The sequence below is a fragment of the Schistocerca cancellata genome, chromosome 3 (assembly GCF_023864275.1).
Source record: "Schistocerca cancellata isolate TAMUIC-IGC-003103 chromosome 3, iqSchCanc2.1, whole genome shotgun sequence".
In the NCBI taxonomy this organism is placed as follows: domain Eukaryota; kingdom Metazoa; phylum Arthropoda; class Insecta; order Orthoptera; family Acrididae; genus Schistocerca; species Schistocerca cancellata.
Genome location: NC_064628.1, coordinates 599,776,179 through 599,803,981, shown reverse-complemented (window position 1 = coordinate 599,803,981; position 27,803 = coordinate 599,776,179). Strand labels below are relative to the sequence as shown.

General features: G+C 36.6%; 1 protein-coding gene across 3 annotated transcripts in view; it reads right to left on the bottom strand.

The window, feature by feature from the left end:
- Positions 1-577: 577 nt before the first annotated feature.
- The window catches only part of LOC126175491 (F-box/LRR-repeat protein 2), a 708,226-nt gene continuing 681,000 nt past the window's right edge, over positions 578-27,803 (bottom strand). For all 3 annotated transcript variants that reach the window (XM_049922311.1, XM_049922313.1, XM_049922312.1), the window contains one exon: positions 578-1,957. In XM_049922311.1, coding sequence (XP_049778268.1) covers positions 1,822-1,957 — 136 coding nt within the window. In that variant the 3' untranslated portion in view covers positions 578-1,821. The remainder of the gene's footprint in view (positions 1,958-27,803) is intronic.

The following is a 27,803-nucleotide window of genomic DNA, read 5'->3' as shown; positions in this document are numbered from 1 at the left end:
CACACATTTTCAACTTCCCCATTGATGTAAATCAATGCCCACTAGCAACTAAATCTCCTTAATTCTTTGTGCCTTCATTATTGCTTGCTTGAAACTGCATAATGTTTATCTTCATGAGGTTAAGATTTAAATCGGCCGCCGCCACGACTGAACCCAGTTCCCTCTGAGCAGCCATAGCGTATGGATCTCTGTGCTGGCATGTTGACAGGAGCTCAGTCCATCAGTTCACCTGATGATGGCGACATGTATGGTCGCCGAAATATTGTGCCCATTGGACACTGTAGACCAGCAGTACACCCGTAGATATTTTAATTATCAAATACGCCGGGAGAAACTCAAGAATCACACTAACTCACATGTTTATATCTTTTTCTTTTTTTCTTTTTCTGGTAAATGATTAGCACATATTCATAGTTACAAAATAATTTGTGATGTGAATTTAAATGGCTTGTTCCATATCATTACTATGTGTCATACAAATGGTCCATGGAATATGAAACTAACTAACTAAATCAAAAAATTTATTGAAGTCTTTTCATACACAGTATGTTATCAAAATAAAAGAAATCATCATCTCCCAGAACACAGTAACTTTATTGTGTGGTAATCTTGCTTCCAAGATAATATGATTTTTTTCTGTCACAATATTATGTACTTATTACTTAAATAGTTCATATTTTGTTTATGTAAGTGAGACATTTTATGCTGGGGTGGAGAAACAAACTCAGCTAATGTTACAAGGCTAACATTTTTTCCAAAATTATGTTTTAAGAAAAATCACTATGACTTACAAAATGTATTTTGAATTTTATTGCATTTCAAAATTTCAGCCATTCACCTGGAGAATCAGCATAGAAGTTACATATATCAGAGTAACAAAATATAAAAACATCAGTAGCAGTGCTGAACTTCTGATGTATAGGCTACACCTACAACCAAAAATATAAATATACGGTACTGGTAAGGCACTGACAAATACCAACCACTTAAACACACTTTATATAAAATGATTGACATTATTGTACAAAAGTTTGCATTTATTTGACATTTAAGACTTATCTTGAGCAATAATACAAGTTTGAGAGTAATGTATATTCCATATTTTATACTGACATCTCATTTTGCTTCATTTGAAATCACAACAACAGTTTATGAGATACGAGTATGTTTTGATGACAAAATATAATTTATGATTTAAATTCTATAAAAAATGATGAAACCAAGCAGAAAATCACTTCTATGAGTGCTTGCATTTCTTGGAAGAATCTACTTGTATTTTTCACATCAATTTTCCTCATTTTCAGGTGGCAGAAAAATGTTTCCTGTTTCACTTTTCATATATTTTCAAATCAGATTAACTTCAATACAAAAGACATTTGTTAAAGCTCAAATCTAACTATTTGTACTTTGTTTCCTAGTTTATAATGTATGGCTTTTATTTTGTCAGTTTTTTGTATCACAATCTATCTATTTTCAGCTGATTTTTTTATGTGACTCACCCATAGCATTTTAATTTTAATAGTGCACATAATAAATGCTTGTTTCTACCTCTTTTGAAAGTTTTTCACAACTCTCAAATGAGGTTTATTTAGTATTGTCTGCATTTGTACTATGAGAATCAGCTCCTAAATCTTACAGACAGTTGATATTATGTTACATGCATATTGCAGCTGTAATCAGTACATCTGTCAATGAGGTGAATGGGTGGAAGAGATTATTGTAATCAGTCAATACTTGTTTCAAAAATATATTTTCTGCCATTGTAAATGAGTAATAAATTTAACTAATTACTTGAGACATTAACTTATTTTATCTGTAATATCAATTGAATATAAGGTCTTTGTAGTTATTAAGTAGGTAGTAATTGGAGATACGGCAGTTTGTGGTTGTGCGAACTACAGTAGTACGATCAGCACGTTCAAAGTTTGCTTTCACCACCTCATAGTATCTGCCATCGCTGAAATGTAGAAAAAAATGTGAACATAAATTACATAACTGAATGCAGTAAGAGCTAATGCTCTAATGCTTGCCATTTATATTAAAGGAGACTCTTCAAACAACGACATGCTAAAGGTTAAAAGAAGGAATTTCAGTCTGGATGAGACAAAACAAGGGAATTATTTTGAAGAGAGACCATGTTGCCACCTCAGCATCGCAGGAGCTGCCAGCGACAGCCAGATGGTGCTCACTTTTTTTTTTTTTTTTTTTTTTTTTTTTTAGTTTAAGATGACATCGACATGAACTTGAAACTAATCATTAATAAAATATTACTGCAGTCTAGACTGTTGTTTAAGCCCTATTTCATTACACCTTCAATAGTAAATGTTAGAAAAAATACAAGATGCAATGGCTGGATCCTAGGGGGGATTAGAATGACCTGCCATAAACAGAGAATACAGTATTGCATTAACCCTACAAGAAAAAGAATGCCCACTTTCAGGAAAACTTGCTAAAATCATTTAAAAATCAAAAAGGAAAGACAGTAACAAAAGCATGAAATAATATAGTGTTATAGCAAAAGCTATGTGAGAGTCCATAAAAAAGAGAATCTGGGAAGAATTTTTAAAAAATAAGTCCAGATACAAAAAACATCTTACATTGACATGAAATGAAAAAAATATTTGCTATTTTATTTACTAAAGCATCTGAAAAACCAAAAAAAATTACAGTGAGAAACAACAGTCAATAGGAAAAAGATCAATACATAAAATGTCATTGTTTGCTCAAATGTAAACAAGAAAGAAACAATGAAGGCTATCTTAAAGTTAAGTAATACATACATAGCAAATACTGATGGCATACATACATATCACAACGCAAGAGTTTCTTACTGTTCTGTTCACATATGGGATATGGAAACAATAATATCAGATGCTTCTGTGCATGCAGTAATCCATCTAATCTCATCTTCATGGACCACATGGTGCTGTAGTACATTCCTGGGTTTTTCACTTAATACTGACAATGGTTCAAATGGCACTGAGTACTATGGGGCTTAACATCTGACGTCATCAGTCCCCTAGAACTTAGAACTACTTAAACTTAACTAACCAAAGGACATCACACACATCCATGCCCGAGGCAGGATTTGAACCTGCGACCGTAGTGGTCGCGTGGTTCCAGACTGAAGCGCCTAGAACCACTTGACACCACTGGCCGGCAATACTGACAATGAGCAGGTCTCTCCCTGCAAATCTACTGATCTTATCAGCCAGATATGTAACTGCCCATAGTAGCTATCCATCTTCTAACTACTTGAAACATTAAATGTGATGTTATTCACAACTAGCTGGAGATTTCAAGTAATCAATTATTGTTCCAACATCATATTCTGCTGTATACAAAGCTCTGGAATATATTGTTTAAGATCATGTCATAAATATCAGTTTGGCTTTTGTAAACAACATAGCACAAACATTTCATTAAGTAATGTAGCTGATGGCCTGAAATATGTGATGGAAAACTGTGAGGTCATGATATTGATTTTACTAAATGTGATCAAAGCAATTGATATTGTCAACTTTGTCATACTGCTCAGAAAAATCTGACAGCAAAAATTTTCAGATAGTGCTCTGCAGTGGTTTAAAACATTCTTGAAAACCAGACAGCAATGTGTAGTCTGTAGCAATGAAAACGCACCCTGGAGATATTTTCTCCTAGTGGTGCCACAGGAGACAGTTCTGGGCACACTATTGTTCTTGTATGTCAATGACATCTTGTCAGTTCTGCTTCCTGTAACTACGATTTCTATGATAACAATTCCCAGCTGTACTTCAGTGCCAGACATGAAGGTATCAAAACTGTCATCTCCTGCATGTATGAAAATTTGTCTTCCATTGTCAGAAGGGTATAAAACCTAGGACTTGAACTCAATGTGAAAAAATTCCAAGTAATTTTACTATTCCATCAGAAATTGATTAATTCTGGATCCCATGAATAATTACTCACTATTCTTCTCAACAAAATCCCAATACAGTATCAGAAAACATTGAAGAACTTGGTGTAGCTTTTGATGCTCCTCAATTGGGTAGAAAATACTGTTCCACTTGCAAGAAGACTTCCATTTGTCTCTATCCCTTCCAGAAATTCCAGGAAATATATCCACATGATGTGAAATGTACACTTGTGAAGCCACTTATTCTTCCAAATCTTTACTATACCAATGTAATCAATAAGTATTGAAATTCTAGACAGTAAGAACCAACCATGAAATTTTGTAACCATTACATCTGCAACCTCCATCTATTTGAGCAAGTTACTGCTTCCTATATCTGGTTAGGATGATTGCAGCCAGAAAAATTACATGACTACCAACTTTACATCTCTCTCATTAGCTTATCAATGCACTTGCATCCCAGTACCTCATACCAGGAATTAAGTACCTTTCATCACACTGTATTTGAAACACAAGGTCCCACTCATGTAGTATCCATCTATAAAAAGAAAACATTGGCAACCTTCTTCTCTGATTTTGCTGTTCACCTTCGAAACAAGTTACCCTGCACTCTGCGCACATCAGTGCCATGACACATTTAAGAAAAATCAGAAACACTTCCATCTGTCAACCTAACAGCTTTTCCAATGCTTTCTTCTGTCAACCTCATATTAAAATATATGCCCAGTTTTTTCCTCTGTCAAACAGTACAGAAAATGCTCCTGTCTCTTCCGAGCTACACTTCTTTCTCTTTTTATTCCTCAATCTGTCTTGCTATTTCTTTTCCTCTAACTCTATTATCTGCGTTTTTGTTTTATCACATTCCTCTTTCTCTCACTCTCCCCCCCCCCCCCCCACACCACCACCACCACCACCACCTCCATAGCACTCTACCTGCCTGTAATTTGTCTTAAGGGCTGTACTTGTCAGGAATGAATATAAACTATGTCTTTTTTGCACTACCGTATTTACTCGAATCTAAGCCGCACTTTTTTTCCGGTTTTCGTAATCCAAAAAACCGCCTGCGGCTTAGAATCAAGTGCAAAGTAAGCGGAAGTTATGAAAAATGTTGGAACGTGCCGCCACAACTAACTTCTGCCGTCGAATATATGTAGCGCGACACAAGCATGCTTTGTAGGCACAAAGATAAATACTGGCGCCAAAACCTCTGCGTCAGTAAATAAATTAAAAAAAAAAAGTGGAAGACGAGCTTTTTTTCTCCGCCGCGAGTTTCGACCACTGCATTTTCATACATTATCCAACGAAGTAAATACAAATTCCGTATTGTTCATCTTCGAATGTAGCACAATTTCAGTGTACTACGAAAATCTGACTGGCAAGACTGTTTGGGATGTTTGTCAATATGGCCAACTCTACGTTCTGAATTTTTTCCTATCTGTGAGAAGAGATGGTTGCTAATAGGAACCTGATGAAATTTGAATCACATACAGTATTCTCTTCACCATAAGAATAATACGAATATAAACATTTTGCCACGTATTCTTTTGTGTTTGCTGCTATCTCATTTAAATCCTGTCTGCCTAATAAACTACGAAACTAGAGTGAGACAACAGCAAACGCGGAAGAATATACCTATCGTGTCATGTTTATATTCGTATTATTCTTATGCCTAATAATGATACAGTCTGAAATGAAGCACGGCAAGTGACTAGATTTTTAAATCTAAGATGACTAGTTTCTGTGCAGAATTTGATGTACTAAAGAAGCGGCCGCAAAGATTTTCAAACGGAGAAAAATTTTCGCCTAACTCTCGTTCAGAACATGTTCTATCATACGCAGTCTATTATTTGATTCTTGTTGATCATTATCAAAGAAAGCAGCAGTGTAAGTAACAACAAATAGCAGTCTATTGCCATTGTTTCGCTAATGAGACGATTCCTCTCTTTTTTTTTTTTTTTTTAATTGTACGCGGCGGTAGCGCGCACAAAAGCAAGCCATGCCGCGAGCCACGACAGGCCGTAAACACGCACTATCAGAATGCGACAAACAATGCATGACACAGTGCAGTAATGCATTTTCAGCTTAAGAGTGACGCAAATACCTATAACAAAGAAAACGGCACTTATCAGATCAAAGCAAAATAAGCAATCGATTGAAACCAGACGAAGCACGTGAAAAAGGAAGGATACCCGTATAAATACGGACGGAGCACCTGACGCATAGCAATGGCTACGTGGTAAAGCTTAACTGCTAAGCTTACGACTCGAACCAAACTACTGTAGCTGTATTGTCATTCGTTCGACCTAAATTGTGTCTCATATTACAATGGACCAACTTTGTTTCGATTTGGAGGTGTGGCCTAAAACTTTTCTCTCCCCTTGAATTTCGAGTCTCAAATTTCAGGTGCGGCTTAGATTCGGGAAATTTTTTTTCCCTTGATTTCGAGTCTCATTTTTCAGGTGCGGCTTAGATTCGAGTGCGGCTTAGATTCGAGTAAATACGGTATTTGTATTTATGTCATACTACTTTCTAAATACTGGATTACATATCAGACGTAACTTCAATGTGTTTGTCATACTTAATATAATATAACAAACATCCTGTATGTAAGTCTCCCTGACCCGCAGTTCTGGGTGATTTCCCCAAAATCTACCCCTTTTCCTAGACCTATCCAGTCCTTTTCCTTCACCCCTCTTCTTTCCCCTTCAACCCTTATGCCTGAAGAAGGAGCCACTGGCTCCAAAAGCTTGCCAATTACTACTATATTTTGCGTGTGTGTTCTACCACCACTTGGTGAGTAGATTTTTTATCTATACAATTAAATAATTTTGTCAAAAACTGATTGTTTTCATTGTTATAAAGTACACAGATTATTTGATTAAATGTCAGGATAAACAAATAAATAAAGTACTGAAACATATACTGTATAACACCCTAAAAAAATTCATGACAAATATGGACTATTAAGCAACTACCAATATTGTGTAGAAGACAAATGAGGTGACTATCTGTGATGGCATTAAATAATAATTTTCTAAGAATAATGGATGAGAAACAGTTAACATCTCAGACATTTTTGGATCTAATATAAGCTCTAATATAAGCTCAGAAGAGATACCAAATTTAATTGATGAAAGGAGAAAATACAAAAATGCAGTAAGTGAAGCAGGCAAAAAGGAATACAAATGTCTCAAAAATGAGATTGACAGGAAGTGCATAATGGCTAAGCAGGGATGGCTAGAGGACAAATGTAAGGATGTAGAGGCTTATCTCACAAGGGGTAAGATTGATACTGCCTACAGGAAAATTAAAGAGACCTTCGGAGAAAAGAGAACCACATGTATGAATATCAAGAGCTCAGATGGAAACCCAGTTCTAAGCAAAGAAGGGAAAGCAGAAAGATGCAAGGAGTATATAGAGGGTCTATACAGGGGCGATGTTCTTGAGGACAATATTATGGAAATGGAAGAGGAGGTAGATGAAGATGAAATGGGAGATATGGTACTGCGTGAAGAGTTTGACAGAGTACTGAAAGACCTAAGTCGAAACAAGGCCCCGGGAGTAGACAACATTCCATTAGAACTACTGACGGCCTTGGGAGAGCCAGTCCTGACAAAACTCTACCATCTGGTGAGCAAGATGTATGAGGCTGGCATAATTTCCTTAGACTTCAAGAAGAATATAATAATTCTAATCCCAAAGAAAGCAGGTGTTGACAGATGTGAAAATTACCAAACTATCAGTTTAATAAGTCACAGCTGCAAAAAACTAACGCAAATTCTTTACAGATGAATGGAAAATCTAGTAGAAGCTGACGTCGGGGAAGATCAGTTTGGATTCCGTAGAAATGTTGGAACACGAGAGGCAATACTGACCCTACGACTTATCTCAGAAGAAAGATTAAGGAAAGACAAACCTACATTTCTAGCATTTGTAGACTTAGAGAAAGCTTTTGACAATGTTGACTGGAATACTCTCTTTCAAATTCTGAAGGTGGCAGGTGTAAAATACAGGGAGCAAAAGGCTATTTACAATTTGTACATAAACCAGATGGCAGTTATAAGAGTCGAGGGACATGAAAGGGAAGCAGTGGTTGGGAAGGGAGTGAGACAGGGTTGTAGCCTCTCCCGATGCTATTCAATCTGTATATTGAGCAAGCAGTAAAGGAAACAAAGGAAAAGTTCAGAGTAGGTATTAAAATCCATGGAGAAGAAATAAAAACTTTGAGGTTCGCTGATGACATTGTAATTCTGTCAGAGACAGCAAAGGACTTGGAAGAGCAGTTGAACGGAATGGACAGTGTCTTTAAAGGAGGGTATAAGATGAACATCAACAAAAGCAAAACGAGGATAATGGAATGTAGGGTGATGCTGAGGGAATTAGATTAGGAAATGAGACACTTAAAGTAGTAAAGGAGTTTTGCTATTTGGGGAGCAAAATAACTGATGATGGTCGAAGTAGAGAGGATATAAAATGTAGACTGGCAGTGGGAAGAAAAGCGTTTCTGAAGAAGAGAAATTTGTTAAGATTGAGTATAGATTTAAGTGTCAGGAAGTCGTTTCTGAAAGTATTTGTATGGAGTGTAGCCATGTATGGAAGTGAAACATGGACGATAAATAGTTTAGACAAGAAGAGAATAGAAGTTTTCGAAATGTGGTGCTACAGAAGAATACTGAAGATTAGATGGATAGATCACGTAACTAATGAGGAGGTATTGAATGGAATTGGGGAGAAGAGGAGTTTGTGGCACAAATTGACCAGAAGAAGGGATCGGTTGGTAGGACATGTTCTGAGGCATCAAGGGATCACCAATTTAGTACTGAAGGGCAGCATGGAGGGTAAAAATCGTAGAGGGAGACCAAGAGATGAATACACTAAGCAGATTCAGAAGGATGTAGGCTGCAGTAGGTACTGGGAGGTGAAGAAGCTTGCACAGGATAGAGTAGCATGGAGAGCTGCATCAAACCAGTCTCAGGACTGAAGACCACAACAACAACAATAAGCTCTTGACATGGTCATCCAAATAATTTTTCTTCATAAATTTATATTTCAAATTCATAATTCTCCCCCAGGGGATTCAAATGTTTTGGTATGCAGATGGTCACCACAGGGTCCAAAGTTGTGTTTGGCATTGCTTTCATGTAATTGTGTCAGGCTTTTTCCAAGTCCTGTGCTATCACCCTTCCTTGGTCAACTCTTCTTCTTCCTTTTTATTACAGTGCTTGGCTTTCAAGGCATAAAGGCATTGTTCAGCTTCTAGTCAAACTTGATCACCTCAAGGTGTACAAATGGCTACTGACACACTATCAGACTGAAGCGGAGCATTTTCTGCACCATATTGTGACCTGAGCTGAGGCATGGGTGCATTGTTACAAACTGTAATTGAAAACAAAGAGTGTGGAATGTTGCAAACAGCATGGATCTTCGTTCAGCAAAGCTGAAAACTGTATCTCCTAAGGGAAGGCTCATATAACAGTCTTTTACAATTTTAAAGTAATTTTTCACATCAGTTTTCTCCACAAACATCGTGCTATGAATACCACATACCAATGTTCGGACCAAATACAATGCTCGTTTCATCAGAAAAGGTGGGAATCTGATATGTGATCATGCTTCATGACAATGTTCCAACCCACACAACTGCCACCCCCCACCCCCCAAAAAAAACTGCCTATCTACTGGGAAATATGTGTTTCCCATTCAGGAGACTATACAGAAAACTTAGTTCATGTGCATGAATTTTTCTGAAGCTTAAATAAACTGACTTAATAAATTCTGGTTTATATTTAATTCATCCTCATATTAAAGTGCTCACTCTCAGAAGCTAGAAAAATAACACCATGAAGATAGAAAAATTCTGGGCTCTACTGTAAGTGTCCTTTCATCAAATATTAACATTCTCTTTGGCAATTTAAATTTACAACTGGAATAAAAAAAGATACCCTGTCATCACTGAAAAGTGAGTAGCTCTTAAATGTCCATGAAAAATAGTCAAAGAATGACTGTAGTCGGCAGAAACCACAGTCTTCTCTCAAAGTCACCAGACTTTAAAATTAAGCTCCAGAAATTAAATACTTGGAAACATTTCAGTGTCAGAAAGAGTGAATGGCATCTGAATCACATCTCCACTGATAAATTCCATCAGTGGTAAATCCACAATATCAATATCCCATGGGGAGTAGATTCAGGATCTATGAACATAACAACCTGAAGGATGAAGAAAAGCTTTCCAAATTAAAACAGGAGAAAATCTGACCCAACAACTTTGGTAGCAAATATAGAGTAGTACAGAAAAATAGAAGAAGAATCTGTCAACACTAAAATTCTAAAATCACTGAGCACCAAATTAAAATTGTCAGCAGAACAATTAGCTCTAATAAATCCCACAAATAAACCTGAATGGTGGAATGAAGAAAGCAACTGGGTGGTACAGAGAAGGGATCAAACTTGAATAAAGTATCACACCCAAAGGGCAGAAGAATCAAAATTAAAACAAATAAAATTGACTCCTAAAATAATAAGACAAGGAAATCAAAATCACATCAAGGACACCATAGAGTGGATAGATGAAGATCTAGTCTGCACAGAAATCTGAAAAAGTTAAGGAAATCCTGTGATTATGAATCTCCACAAGCACCTAATTCAAATGAGGGTCACAGAGAAAATTCCAGAGCATTGGTCGTCAGGAATAGTAAGTCCAATATTTAAAAAAGGTTATAAACTAGTCTAGATAATTAGAGAGGATAACCCTTCTGGACTGCACATACAAAATTTTCTCACACACACATTATGTGATCAAAAGTATCCAGACACCTGGCTGAAAATGACTTAAAAGTTTTTGGCACCCTCCATTGGTAATGTTGAAATTCAATATGGTATTGGCTCACCCTTAGCCTTGATGACAGCTTCCATCCTTGCAGGCATATGTTCAATCAGGTGCTGGAAGGTTTTCTTGGGGAGTGGTAACTCATTCTTCATGGAATGCTGCAGTGAGGAGAGGTATCGACATTGGTCGGTGAGGCCTGGCATGAAGACGGCATTCCGAAACATCCCGAAGGAGTTCTATAGGATTCAGGTCAGAACTTTGTGCAGACCAGCCCATTACAGAGATTCTATTGTCATGTAACACTTTGCCACAGGCTGTGTATCATGAACAAGTGCCTGCTTGTGTTGAAAGATGCAATCGCCATCCCCGAATTGCTCTTCAATAGTGAGAAGCAAGAAAGTGTTTAAAACAACAATGTAGGCCTATGCTCTGATAGTGCCTTGCAAAACAACAAAGGGTGCAAGCCCCCTACATGATAAACACAACCACACCATAACACCAAAGCCTCCAAGTTTTACTGTTGGCACTACACACACTGGCAGATGATGCTCACCAGGCATTCGCCAAACCCACACCCTACCATTAGATTGCCACATTGTGTACCATGATTCATCACTCAACACAACATTTTCCCACTGTTCAGTTATCCAATGTTTATGCTCCTTACGCCAAGTGAGGCATTGTTTGGCATTTACCGGCATGATGCGTGGCTTATGAGCAGCCACTCGAGGACAAAATCCAAGTTTTCTCACCCCCCACCTAACTATCATAGAACTTGCAGTGGATCCTGATGCTGTCTGTAATTCCTGTGTGGTGGTCTGGACAGATGTCTGCCTATTATACATTATGGCCCTCTTGAACTGTCGTTGCTCTCTACCAGTCAACAGACAAGGTCGGCCTATATGCTTTTGTGTTGCAATTGTCCCTTCACATTTCCACTTCACTATCACATTGGAAACAATGGACCTAAGGATATTTAGGAATGTGGAAATCTCACATACAGACTGTGACACAAGTGACACCCAATCACCTGACCACGTTCGACATCCGTGAGTTTCGCGGAGTGCCCCATTCTGCTCTCTCACAAAGTCTAATGACTATTGAGGTTGCTGATATGCAGTACCTGGCATTAGGTGGCAGCACAATGCACCTAATATGAAGAATGTATGTTTTTGGGGGTGATCAGATACTTTTGATCCATAGTGTAATTTATAACAGCATCAAACACAGTCTGGAGCTGCAACTTGTAGAATACCAAAAAGAATGTTGCCCATACTGAAGTTGTCCAAGTAAATGTTTTGGCCCGGAACTGACAATGGAAAATTACAAGTACAGAAGTAAACAATTATTTATCTAATTCACAGGTTAAAGAAACTACAGTAGTATCCACAGACTGACGCTTTTAAAAATCCTCAGAACATAAAGTCTTTATTCAAAATAACTAAAAAACCTCACACTAACTTTAATCAGCACAAATTTCAATGTAAAGAGCAGAGGTGGAGTGTACAAGCTTTCATAATAAAGACTGGCCTCAGACAAGGTGATTGATTATTTTCCTGCTTACCCTTCACTACATCATGAAGATTTGGTAAAATAAAAAGCTACCTAAAATCAAAATTAGTGCAAATCTTTTACTAAGGCAAAACTATCTAAGATCAGGCCTTGATATAGTAGAAGTTCATGTCTAGATCACCAGTGAAGGGGGACAATAATTCAAAAACTTGGACTACATGTGACATTTAAGAAAACTGAGAATATGTTCATGAAATCCATGTTTATAAATAAAGTCTCAAAAATGATCTGAAAATTAACACAGTGTTGCCATATCCAGGAGAAATAATTATTCACAGTCTAAGCAAGAAAGTGACATGGACAGACAGAATCAACAAACTGAAAAAGCCTAATTTAAGACCTTGTCAACATATACTAAGAAATGCTTGCCAATTGATACTAAAATCCAACAATCTAAACTGTAACTCATCTGGAAGTCACTCACAAACTTAGTTTTACTTGTGAAACTATGTTTCATATAAAAACTGAAAGAAGTACTGCTCAACTCCTCAACACTGCAAGAAGAACCATCTGAATTTGAATGAACAAAAGTTATCAGGTGGAAAGAGTGTGGAGAGGCCTCTCCATTGAAATTGTCTATTGTGACACTAGTGCAATGAAGAACAAATATCTTTCACATCGTGCAGCAGCCAGAAACAGGATCTTAAGAATAGTAGCGATGATAAATTTGAGAAAGAAGATTGGAGAACAGTGGATCCAAGAAATGCAGCAAGATCTCAAAGCAGTTCAAGTCAAGAAATCAGCTGCAGAGAAAACAGACAAAATTAAGATTTACAAAATGAAGACACATATTTTTGTCACAATTGAAACATAGAAGGGCTATAGAGATTTTAGACAAGTTAAGTAAATCACAACCAAAATTGATGGAAATTGAACCACAAGAACCAAACTTCACAACCTTCAACCAAAAGGTGAATGTGGAACAACTCCAGTGGTCCAATGTAACTAATAAATATAATAATATTATTACAAAGCATTAAGAGGTTATCAAATGAATTAATTAATGTATTTCAGAGCAACCATAAATAAAAAAGTAAGCATAAAACAAATCATAAATATTCTCAGAATATTTGTCAGAAGAAGGACCAGTCACCTCAAAGGTCAGTTATAGAACTATTTCCATTTTCTTATATCAGTGATTTAAACTGAAATGTAGTTAATTAGTCAGTAAAACAATGTTATTGGTAAAACAGAGTTCTACAACACATTCTGTTATAAGTCAGCTAAGTAAATGATTAACAAATAACTATGTTTGTTATAAACAAGAAACAGCAAATTTTTTATCCCTTGTTCCAGCTTCAGTTTACTAGAAAAATGAAATTCAGTCTGAATCAGGTTGAGCTGGATACACATACATGTCTTACCTAAAGGCAAGGCAAAATGGACGATGAAAAATATGTCATTACCAACTACATGTCCCTTCCTTGTCATTTTAGACCTGTAAATCTGTAAATGTTTGTACTTGTGAATTACTTTCATTTTGTTGCTCTTAAAATGTGATACCAAGACATTTCCAATATCCTTGCAAGAGAGATCTAAGTATAAATAAAACTACTAGTATTACTGCTACTTATATATCATCACTGATTGTATTTATGTAGACAATTCTAAAAAGTCAAGTATGTTAACATACAGTGTGTGTTCCATCATAAATTCATATTCAAAAATTATAAAAATGTAAACTGGTAAATGACACCCTCAATGGCATATCACACCTGAGAAATGTTCGGTCAGATGTTCACATAACTATCAGACATGGTAACATTTGCAATAAGGACAAGTGTTTGCAATAGTTGTTATACAGTTTTCATGCTGGATATGGAAGAGTGAGAGTTGCAGCAAGTAGACAATAATCCTGTCAAGGTGTGCAAGAAATTGTGGTGTCTGAAGGCATACATCATGCTCCTCTGTGATAATTTCTGCCTGAGCAGTTACTTTATCCATCTCACTTATAATGTGCATAGTATAACACTACCATGCCAGATTGCAGTACTTTCAGTGAGTTCTAAGAGAAAATGCTGAAGGTTCACAGGTCACATTTTATTTTGCAGTTGAGGTGAGATGCACATGGAGTGGGATAAAAGATTACCACAGTAACCGTATGTAGACAGATGTAAACTCTCATGCATTTATGGGAAGAAATCATTGATGGTAGAATTATAGGCTCATACACTTTACTGGACACCAATTTATTCATGACAAATTATCCACATTATTGGAATTGTTACCTTTGTAGAAAGACAATGTATAAGGGGTAATAAAAAGTCTCTGTTTGAGGAAATTGCTGCAGCATATATACAACACAGTGTGACTCCAGTGCAGGTATATAAGCCCTGACATGTAGGCAAGCGATTAGTATGGCCTTTGAATGGAAACATTTTGATCACTCCTTATATACGGTTTCTGAATGATGGAGCACCACCCAATGCTCTACATCTGATACGACAGCACCTAATGTAAATGTTTAATGAGCAGTGTATTACTCAAGGAGGCCTAGTATCACGGCCTCTGCCTTCACCTGATGATAATCCATTAGATTTCTGGCTATGGGGCATTTAAAGTCTCTTATTTATTCCTCACCCACCAAAAATGTACACACATGACAGAGATGTGTGACCAAATCTGAGGGTAGCCAAATGTGTTCATAAGAGCTCATGATTCTTTGAGAACAAGGGCTTGGAGGACACATGAGAATGAGAGTTAAACAAATTGGGCACTTCCTGTATAGTGAGTAGACAGATAGTTATTGTAAGTAAAAATGGCTTGAATCTCAACAAGTATTTGTTACTGGACATATGTATGTAGAACCATTTTCTAGTTTTGACCAATATTATACCCTGTAAGAATGTGGAAAACCCTTATTCAAACACCCTGTGTATATTCAAGTATATAGTTGACATACCAATGATTCATCTAAAACCCGCAGCTACTGCGCTCACACACTAAATACAATTCAATAACATTTTACTGAAGTGACCAGCTGACTGCTGTTACCCAGTTCACTATTACATACAAGACATCAAACTATTAATTATTTACTCATCAGGGCCATACTGAGAGGATGGTGAGATAGGCCTCCACCAAGGGTGTAGGCACAAAAGGGGAGACATAGACCAGGAGAATTCAGATGTTACAACCAACCCCCCAACCAACAAGTCTGAGGTGCCGTCTTCCATTGAAAATGAAACTTAACTAGTGAAATTCACTTTCCCTTTGGGGAAATGTGCTGTGTTCCATGTCAAGGGGACGCTAATCCTAAAGGATAGGGGTCTATTAATCATCAGAAGTTTAGAAATATGGTGAATAATCCTACCCCTTAAGGAAATGGTAGGCAAGGGATGGGGAAAGCAGTTCAGAAATATGATGAATAATGCTAACCCTTAGGGAAATGGTAGACAAGGAATGGGGAAAGCACCATGTGCATTCGATGTATATGCCGGAGAGCTTCATTCAATAGATCGAAAAGGCTAGTGTAGCAGTCATTGAGGAAGCAGGGTGTGGAAAACTGCAGTTTGCAGCACATGTTGGGCCCAATGACACCCCTTGTCTGGCCTCCGAGATCATACTTGGATTATTCCAGTGACTGACAGAGAAGGTTTAGAGTACCTGCCTTGCTCAACAAATTTCAACAAAGCTTATGAACTACAGCATTGTTCCCAGAACAAATCATGGCCCCCTGGTTCTGAGTCAACTGGAATGCTTGAATCAGAGCTGTTAAAGTTCTGTGACAAGCCAGGATGTGACTTTGCCGACTTACAGCATAGGGTTGAGAACTGTATGGTCTACCTGAATGGGTCAGGGGTGCACTTTACATCAGAGACTGCTACCCAAGTAACTGATTGTGTGTTCTAACATTGTCCAAAAAAAAAAAATTAGAAATGAGATATTGGTATCATTGTTTGTTTCTCAGTCAGCTGTTTCATTGTGTTAAATAGTACAAAGGAAAACACAACACTGTTCAAGTTACAAATGTTTACAGAATTTTTATACAATGGAAAAAGCAGCAGAATCCACCTGAATAATGGTAATAAACAGCACAAACTGTTTAAGCAACAATCGGCACATGCGTGCTTTGTGTGCTGACTCATGATCTATTGTCACTGATCATAGCTTCTGATTTATATGATTCGCGTATTATGTGTATTGTGTTTCTTGGTTAATAGGTTTTCTTACATTACAGCTTGAATTTTTGTTGTAATAAGGCTGTACAGTAATTTCACTGGAATTTATTTGAAGGAAGTGACAAATATGTGTGTGCTAGTGAGGAAGAATCATTGAAAAAATGAAAAACATATGGTCACCTCAGTAATGTTCATTAACACCTATGAGCCACTTTATTTGAAACTGGAGTTGAATTAAAATGCAAATGATATGAATGTTTCCAGAATATTTCTACGAATAAATGGCATTATGTAATAACACAATTCAACAGTATTGGGTGTGATGGTGGTACTGTGCACAAAACAGTTATTTATCAGGCATTATCTCGGTGCATCCTGTAGCACACTGCAAATTATTCAACACTTTACACGTACAGGCTCAATTGGTTTCACTGGATATTTTCAAAACTAAAACCAAAGTGTGGATGAAGGAAAATACTTTCTGTAGTATAGAAGAATTTCAGAATAGTTGTAAAGATGTCCTAATTTATTGATAAATTAAGGCTTACTGTTATGTATAGATATGGGTGTAGGGGCAGTTATAAGCTAATAGGGTACAACACTGCTATATTTTTACCATATAATATTTTGTTGTGTAAAACTTAATGTACAAATAGCTGTAATTCTTCTGACATCAATTGCATGTTAATGCTGAAAGATGTATAAACAAATAAATAAATAAAAACCGAGGAAGAATGAAGAAGATGCTAAGTTAAATGACAGCTCCTATAGCTACAAAGCTAGGATGATAAGGGATTGTGAAGTAGTAGATGTACCAGTATGTTTTATAGCATCTCAGTCACTGTTTGGTATTAAACCTTTCTGTCTCCACACAATTAAAACATTTTTAAGAAAAACTGGTGAGTCACCATTGGATGAAAGAGGAAAGCACAATAATTGATCTCATAAGTTTGTTGAATGGACTCATGAAACAATAATCTTTTGTTTTGGTGCCTTCAGAGGAAGAAAAGCACATTGAGAAAACAAGAAGCAAACAACGTCCAGGCAGGCACTGAAAGCCCAGCAACGCCATCCAGCGGCCATGTCATCTTCAGCCCTAAGGCGTCACTGGATGCAGATAAGGAGGGGCATGTGGTCAGCACACTACTCTTCTAGCCATTGTCAATTTTCGTGACTAGTGCCACTACTTCTCAATCACGTACTTCATCAATTGGCCTCACAAGGGCCGAGAGCAACCCACTTGCCAATAACACTCGGCAGACACAGATGGTGACCCATCCAAGTGCTAGCCACACCCAACAGCACTTAACTTCAGCGATCTCACAGGAACCAGCATTACCACTGCAACAAAGCTGTTGGCAGAAAATGACATTACAGTATAAAAAAACTCACAAAATGTATGTTTCCAAAAGACTTAAATGTCAAGAAACTTCTTTCAAATTTTTTACTAAATATCCAGACTTTCAGTTTTCTTATGAAACATTCAGACACATTTTTGTCTCAGAAATTGACATCACTTTAAACTGCCCTCAAACCAATACATGCAGATGAACAGAAAGCCAAAGTAACTGATCTCAAGAGAAAAATCTATAATGCACCAAGAGAAGAAGATAGGAAAATGCTGCAGGGGGATAATAGGAAGCAGAAAATGAAAGATTATTGCACCTCAAGATAGTGGAGTGGTTCTACAGAGAGAACTACCAAAAAAGAGGCTAAACAATCACCAACTAGGGAGACCATTGGAATAGATTTTGTTGAAAACCTCCCTACAATGAATACAGCTTCAAGTGAGGTGTATTGAGAAGACTGTTTTCTTTCTACATTTTCAATAGCCATATTTTATTAACTGGCTCATCAGTTACATACACCTGTGACCAGACCAGGACAATGAGGGGATCAGATGATGTTGCATCAATGCTTCATCATTTTTTCTACAATTACCTGAACAGAGAGGACCAATTGATTCATGTCTTTGCAACTCATATGGGAAACAAAACGAAAACAACACCATCATTCAATTCCTACACTAACGTCACTGTTGAATTAATGTGATTTGAGAAGGGGACTTTTGCATCTCGAGTATGTGACCATTCTTTCACGGAGCCAGATAAAAGTATGGTATTGATCCTCAAGTATGTAAAAGCTGAAACTTCTGATAGCTAGATAGAAGTGATTGCCGAGGCCCGAGTCAACCTAAGTCCTTTTATTTATGTCTTGTTTGAACAGCAGATGTTTAAAAGCTGGAGTAAATACCTTTCTTCTAAGTCATAAAAGAAAAAGCTTTCTTTTGCTGTTAGGCCAGTGAAGCTGTTAAGATTCGTTCAAGCAAAATAAAAAAGCATAAAACACAGAGACACTTATAATGAACCAGCCTTCGTAGTACTGATAAAGGATCAGTGGAAGAAGCAGAGGCAACAACAATCCTACCAGATCTTCAGGAGCCTGAGCAGCTATACCATTCACCTATTCTTCTTTCCAAAGACAAGTGAAGTACTTGCAGATCCTGATGAAATTCTGTGAAGATGAGGATTGTGGGGAGTACTGAAACCAACCTGCTGTCCATCAGCTTGGACTGCCATCTGAACAACAAGATACCTCCACTGATGAAAGTGATTTTTAAAGGGAATGCCATTTTATTTCACACATTTCCTGAATTTGGATTATTTTTTGAACTTTGATAATAACAAGTCAAAATCTTTATAGACTTAAATAACATACATTGTCAACACAAGACCATGTGCTCCTAAGCAGTTTTATAAGCAGTTCTCATTTGCTTATTGTAAACTGCAGGAGAAAAACCAACACAAGCCAGCCATTGTATGTTAAATTAATTCTTATGTCAGGGGTAAACAAGCAAAAAATCAACTAAAGTTCAATAAGGTTGTTGAAAAAAAAGCTACAATAAATTGAAATATCTGAAAGTTTATTTTATTTCCCCTGAAAAATTTCAGCTTTTGGATTCTGCTGTGTTTCTCCTCTGTATCATTCTGCTGAAGTGGTTACAGTTTTGTTATTGGTGAGCATAACAACACATCCTGTGAAACATTACTAAATGCTTTCTCTGAAAACTATCTAAAACAGGTAAGCAGGAAGCCTACTCCTGATGGAAATATATTAGATCCAGTGGCAAAAACAGATGTGATGTCTTTGAGTATGTCCACATCAAAACTGGTATCAGTGACTATGATACAGTTGTAGTAACAATGATAACCAAATCTAAAACAAGAGGTAAGATTTGTATATTCAGTAAACTAAATAAAAAATCAGTAGTGTCATACCTCAATGAGGAACATGAAACTTTTAGCACAAGGTAGGAGCATGTAGAGATACTAAGGCTAAAGTTTAAAAGAATAATTGACCATTATCTGGACAGGTATGTGGCCAGTGAAACAGTTCACAATGGGAGGGAGCCTACATGGTATAAATTCACTCTAAAGAAACTTCTAAGGAAACAGATAAGTGATAACAAGTGTAAACAACGCATAGGGCTATAGATAGAAAGATTCTGAATTTTTCATTCAGCATCTTGGTTGACAAGAGCACAATGTGTGATGCCTTCATTGACTATCATAACAGAATATTGTCAAACGAAATTTCACAAAACTCAAACAAATTCTGGTCATATGGAAAATTTGTCAGTGATGACAAAGTTAATGTCCAGTCACGTAACGATGAGGCAAGAACTAAAACTGAGGATAGCAAAATAAAACCTTGATGAGTTAATGTCCCTTTACAAAGGAAAACCCAGGGGAATTGCCCTGTTTAATTCTTGTACCATGGAAAAGATGAGTGAAACAAATTTTAGAGTCACTGGCAGTGAAAAGTAGCAGAAATCATTAAAACTGAACAAAGCTCCAGGTGCTGATGGAATCCCTATCCAATTCTATACCGAGTTTGCAGCTGAGTTAGCTCCTCATTTAATTGTAATCTATTGTAGATCCTTGGAACAGAAATCTGTGTACAGGTGTTGGAAGAAAGCATGGGTAACACTCATCTACAAGAAGGGTAAAGGAAGTAAGCCACAAAACCAACATGTAATACCTTTGACAATGATTTGTTGCAGAATCTTAGAATATATTCTGAGCTCAAAAATAGTGATGTATCTCCAACAGAATGACCTCATCCATGCCAACGAGCATGGATTCTTACAACATCCATCATATGGAACCCAACTCGCACTTTTGTCACATGACATACTGTAAGCTTTGGGTCAAAGCAGTGAGACAGAACAGTACTTCCCAATTTACAGAAAGCATTTGATTCAGTACCACATCTATGCTTACTATCAAAAGTACAATCATATGGGATACAGAGCAAACTTTGTTACTGGCCTGAGGATATTTTGATAGTGATGACACAGTAAGTTATCTCAGTTGGAAAGTAATCGACAGATGTAGAATTACCATCTGCTGTGCTGCAGCTAAGTGTGTTGGGATCTTTGGTGTTCATGTTATATACTAATGACCTCACAGACAATAATAATAGTAACCTCAGACTTTTCACAGATGATGCAGCAATCTATAATGAATAACTGTCTAAAGAAGCTGCAAAAATATTTACTTGTTTCTTGATAGGATTTTAAATTGATGTAAAGGTTGGCAACTTGCTTTAAATGCTCAGAAATGTAAAATTGTGTACTCCATAAAATGAAAAAAATGTAGCATCCTATGACAATAATATCAATGTGTCATAGTTGAACTTAGTCAACTCATACAAATACCTAGATGTAACACTTCATAGGGATAGGAAATGGGATGCTCACAGAGGATCACTCATAGGTAAAGCAGATAGCAGACTTCAGTTTATTGGTAGAATATTAGGGAAATACAGTCAGCCTACAAAGGAGATCACTTACAAATGATTTGTGCAACCCATCCTAGAATATTGCTTAAGTGTGTGGGACCCATAAAAAGTAGGACAAACAAAGGATCTTGAATGTATACAGAGCAGGGCAACATAAATTGTCACATGTTTGTTTGACCCATGGGAGACTGTCACAGAGATACTGAAAAAACTGACCTGGCAAACTCTTGAAAGCAGATGTAAACTATCTCAAGAAAGCCTGTTTACAATGCTTCAAGAGCCAACTTTAACAATGATTCTAGGAATACATGTCACCCCACTACACATTATACCCACAGGGAGCCAAAGACAAGACTACATAATAAAAGTGTGCACAGAGGTATTTAAATAGTCATAAATCCTCTGCTCAACACATGGGTCAAACAGGCAAAAATCATAATAACTGATATAAATGCTTGTGCCCTCTCTCATGTACTTCACAGTGGTTTGCAGAGTACAAGGTCTGTTCAAAAACTTCCAGAACTTTGTCCACAAGGCACCACAACATGTTTCAACAGTACCATCGACTAAGAGAACAACTTGCTTAGACACTGGTCAACAGCATGTATGAATTTCACAAGATTTTTACAGGCAGCACAGTGTTATGATTTCGTAAAAAACATTGATTAACAGTTTGTCCCTGTGGCATGAATTCACAATGAACCAATCTTTAAAAGTCAAAGAAACCTATCAGCATTGGATTTGACATTTGACCTAGCCTAATGACCTTTTTTTGGTCTTGGAGAACATTTCCCGACCCATTGAGAAGACTGAACCTTGGTCTCAACATCACAACCATAGATTCACATCTCATCACCAGTTATTATTCTCTTAAGGAACATCTTGTTTTCATTTGTGTGATCCAGAACCCCTTCACAGATTGTGAGGCAAAGGTCTTTCTGGTCTTGACTCATAAGCCATGGGGCAAACATGGCAGCAACAAAATGCATTTCAAGATGCTGCATCAGTATTTCATGGCATGATCCAACTGAAACGTTATATTCTTCTGTAATCTATCAGACTGTCAGTCTTCAATTGGTATGCACAGTTTCATTTATGTTACTGACAAGATCGTCCTCAGTGGATGTTGAAGGGTGTCCTGAACATGCGTCATCTTTATTTCCTTCTGGTGATTTTTAAGCCATGTGAACCATTCGTAACACTGAGTAAGGCTTAAGCATTCATCACCATAGGCTTCCTGCAACATTTGGAGTGGCTCTGTAAATGTTTCCATCAGTTTCATGCAAAATTTAACGCGTTGCTCCTCTAACTCTGCCATCTTGAATTTTGCAAACTGTGTGATATAACTTCTTACTCAATACAGTACTGGACAATGGCTAACAGACATACAACAATGACACTTCCAGTAGTTACACATTAAACACTGTCATGTGCAGGGATGTCAACCGCATTTCACTCCAATATACAATTAGCGTAAAATTATGATTGTTCTGGAACTTTTTGAACAGACCTCATACAGCTGCAGATGTAGCTGTAGAAACGGCTCAAAAACTGATGAAAAAAGAAAGAAAGGTGGTTTAAGAATCAACTGGGAGAGGTATATAAGTTATAGAACCTCTGTGTTCCTATCTGCAGTCTATGAGAAGAAACTTTTCCCTGACAGCTCTAAAAGCATAATGTTGTCACAATGTCATTTTTGGAGTATCAGTTTATCCAAATAGTGCCATCAATAAATGACTGTCACTGAACATATGTGTGTTCATAATACAGTTTATGTGACAACAGTATCATTGGTTCTCATACCTCCTGCCTAAATTGCTCCTTTGTTATTGTACAGTGAACTTTCAAAGATCAGTTGCTGAAGCATATATGCTATTTGCCTAAAAGTTTCAGATTTATGCTGACTGTAGACTGGAGCAAGATGCAATAGTGGAGGAAGCAAGGAAGAAAGATGGTGAGGATATGTAATTTATGGTCTCTCCTGCCAGTACTTTTTCTGCTCCCAAGTTTCATTTTGTATGAACTTCTGTGTAAACTGAAAAAAATCTCCTATGATTGGTGAATAATATAACAAGAGTTGTTAGTTACGCTACACACAAGCAGTTAATCTCTGTCCATCTAAGTAGAAATCTCACATAAACAAATGTATGTCCTGCCTAATTGGTAATCGGCTGCACTGTTCAAGCATCTGCAGTCATAAGATCACTGAAATATACTATCAGGTATTTTATATCTAAAAACAAAGATGATGTGACTTACCAAAAGAAAGCACTGGCAGGTCGATAGACACACAAACAAACACAAACATACACACAAAATTCTAGCTTTTGCAACCAACGGCTGCTTCGTCAGGAAAGAGGAAAGGAGAGGGAAAGACGAAAGGATGTGGGTTTTAAGGGAGAGGGTAAGGAGTCATTCCAATCCCAGGAGCGGAAAGACTATATGTGTGGATGGATATGTGTGTGTGTGTGTGTGCGAGTGTATACCCGTCCTTTTTTCCCCCTAAGGTAAGTCTTTCCGCTCCCGGGATTGGAATGACTCCTTACCCTCTCCCTTAAAACCCACATCCTTTCGTCTTTCCCTCTCCTTCCCTCTTTCCTGACGAAGCAGCCATTGGTTGCGAAAGCTAGAATTTTGTGTGTATGTTTGTGTTTGTCTGTGTGTCTATCGACCTGCCAGCGCTTTCTTTTGGTAAGTCACATCATCTTTGTTTTTAGATATATTTTTCCAACGTGGAATGTTTCCCTCTATTATATTCCTATCATGTATTTTGTTATTCTGGTGTGAATGAAACTCTGACAAACACTGTGTCCCCTGTAGTAACACACCTGTGTACAGTAGCTGCCATGAACAATAAGATTTAGATATTGTTTTACTTTTATTTTTTATGAAGTTTATATGATTTGTAATTTACTTACTTTAGCGATATTTTTATTTGTTGTGTGTAATATTTTTCGTCAATGTATTTCATTTAAGTCACATTATAAATCATAGCTCATTTTTATTAAACAAATTTACAAAATTATACACATATCTCTGAATACATTGTCTGATACACAAATGTCACAGGATAATAAACAAAAGATGAAGTTGCAAATATTTTCCAAATTTCAATCTAAAAGAACTGGGTCATCTAGATTTGTGATGAATCTTGAAATTATTGGAATGTACCTTCATTTAGTTTAAGATATATAGATCACAAGGCAACCATGACATACCAGTTATTATTCTGTGAGATTAGTGTAACTATTGTGTAGAAACACCCTATTAAATATAATTCTGATCAACTACAAAAAAACAGTTATCAATTGATCACTCCATAACAAAATGTTCAGGTTGTTTTTTCATATCTGAATTAATATTACAACTTATATCTGTTTGAGCCTGCTAATGTGTTCATCCCTTGGTCTACCTTTACAATTCCCCCCCCCCCCCCCTACATAGTTCCTACCAAATTGATGATTCCTTGTGGTGTCAGGATGTGTGCAATTTACCCTTCTGCTAGTCAAGTTGTCTCACAAATTTCTTTTTTTCCCCAATTTGATCGGTACCTCCTCTTTAGGTATTCGATCCATGCATTTAATCCTCATGATTATTCTGTAGCACCATATCTCAAATGCTCCATTCTCTTCTTGTTTAAACTGCTGAACATCCATGTTTCACACCCACAAAAGTTTACACTCCAGGAAAATACCTTCAGAATAGTCTTCATAACACTTTAATTTATATTTGATATTAAAAGTTCCTCATTTTCGGAAGTTTTATTTGTTTATTTATTTATTGAGTCCTTTGATCATATGTAGTACAGTGTACAGGGTGATATTGCACTTATTACTAAGTTCAAAATGATACATATTTAAATAATCATTTTTCAACATGCTACCAATTTCAATAGTTGTAGTTCTTACAATGATACAATGTTACAAATTACAGTAGTTTTAGTTCTTAACAGTTATTCTGGTCCAAGTATTCCTTTACTGAGTAGAAACAGTGGTACTATAGATATTCTCTGACAGATCTTTCAAAAGCACTAATATTTTGTAAGGATTTTATACTATTTGATAGTCTATTATAGAGTTTAATACCCAGATAGCATGTACCTTTCTGATACAAACTGGTACTGGCTGGGGGTACATGCAAGTTATATTTTATTTGAGTATTATAACCATGTATATCTTTGTTTTTTAAAGTATTATCATAATTTCCAATCATATACTTTTTTACGTACATTAGTGTGTCAACAATAAACATACACGGTAGAGGTGCTTTAAACATTGGTTTGCAGGACTGTTGAGCACCACTCCCTGCCATAATCCTAATGGCTCTTTTTTGTATTCTGAAAGTCCCTTGAGCTGCTGGGGAATTTCCCCAGAATATGAGTCCACACTTGGGATGGGCATTGAAGTACGCATAATAGGCACACAATAGTGCCTGTTCATTTATGCATCATTTGAGAACCCTAAGAAGATAACAGCCCGTGCTCAGCTTGGCATTAATTTGTTCTATGTATTTGTCCCATTTTAAGTCTCTTTGTATCCAGATGCTGAGAAATTTTGTAGCCTCATCATTTGCAATAGGGTGTTGATTGATTTTTTTTTCTGGATATATCAATGTGGTGTTTTGGTGGTTATGGAAATTAAGGCTATTGTTTTGTTGTAGTTTATTATCAACTGATTCTCTGCTGTTCAATTACTTAGATGTTTTGTAACTATGTTTACTTCTTCTTGTATATTTTCATTTTTTGCTGCTTTTACCAGTATTGTTGTGTCATCAGCAAACAGTATTACTTTTTGGGAATCAATATGTATATCCAAATCATTGATATATAACAAGAAAAGTAGGGGTCCCATTACCGACCCTTGCGGTACCCCGTAAGTGATTGGGCTTTCTGATGATACATATTCTGTGATTATTCGTGCTTTATCATCTATATGTCTGATGGATACTTTTTGTTTACGGTCGCTACGAAATGAATGAATACAATCATTTGCCAACCCCCTAATTCCATAGTGCTCTAGCTTCTTCAATAGGGTTTTGTGGTTTACCAGATCAAAGGCTTTGGTTAGGTCCAAAAAAATACCTGTTGTTTGTTGTTTTTCATCTATTGTTTTTAATACAGTAGATATGCATTCATCGATTGCTGTCTCCATTGATTTCTTGCTTCTAAAGCCATGTTGAGTATTAGATAGCACACTATTTTTGTTTATAAACTTTAACAACTTACTACATATAATTTTTTCTATTACTTTTGAAAAACAGGATGTTAATGTAATGGGACGATAGTTTATTACTTCATCTTTGTCACCAGCTTTGAAAATAGGGATGGCTTTTGATGTTTTTAGTTGATCTGGAAAGATGCCTGACTCTAGGGAACAGTTGCATAAGTGAGTAAGGGGGTCAATTATATTTTGGATACAGAATTTTAGAATTCTGTTTGGTATACCATCAATTCCTGCTGAGTATGTTGTCTTTAGTTCTCTGACAGCTTTCAATGTCTCCTCCCTGCTTACTTGGTCCACAAACATTAAAAATTTATTACTGTTGCACTTTTTGACCACTTGATGCTGATTTGAACTAAAATTAGTTTTTATTAAATTTTCAGCTATCCCAGTGAAGTATTTGTTGCCAGTATGCATTTTATAACAGTTCTACTTCAACTAGCAACAGTTATTTTATAGTCCAAATAACAAAACTCATCTACTGCTTTTAGTGTCTCACTTTTTAAACTAAATCCCTCAGAATCACATGATTTAATCTGACTTCATTCCATTGTCTTTGTTTTACTTCAGCTGATGTTTACCTTATAACCTCTTTTCAATACACCATCCATTCTGTTCAATTGCTCTTCCAAGTCTTGAGCTGTCTCTGACAGGACTCCATTATGTCATTTGCAGATCTCATTTTTTTATTTCTTTTCCCTGAACTTTAATCCCTTTTCCAAATTTTTCCTTTGTTTCCTTTACTGCCTCCTCCATGTACAGATTGAATAACATTGAAGATATGCTAATACTCTGTCTCCCTTTCTTCTCAACTGCTGCTTACCACTCCACAGTCTAATTTCGATAAATGATGCAAATAACTATTCATTCCCTGTATCTTATTTCTACTGCCTTCAGAAGATCAAAGAGAATATTCCAGTCATCACTGTTTCTTTGAATATACAAATAATGTAAACATAGGTTTGTCTTTCTTCAACCTCGGTTGAGTCTCAGTGCCTAGAGACAGTGGTCATTTATGTGTGAATTTTCCTTGTGTGAATGTGTGTGTTTCTCACTTCCATTAGATGAAATATTTCTAGCTTTGTTTTTCATTGAGTCTGTCTGTGAGTCAGTGCCTCTTCTTTGTGGTGAGTAGCAATCTATCCTTTCCATACCACTGTAATTAACTTTCATCTATAAATACCTTTATTTGTGTTTGTCATCTGTTTACTGGACATTACACATGAATCTATGCTCACTTTTTAGATCACATAAATAGAGCAGTTTCTTTTCTTTAATTACAATCCTGTTGGTGGATATAAATATCTGTTTAAGGCACCCTCTGCAACACAAGGTAGCACTGGTAGGTTTCAAAGGAGCACTTAATG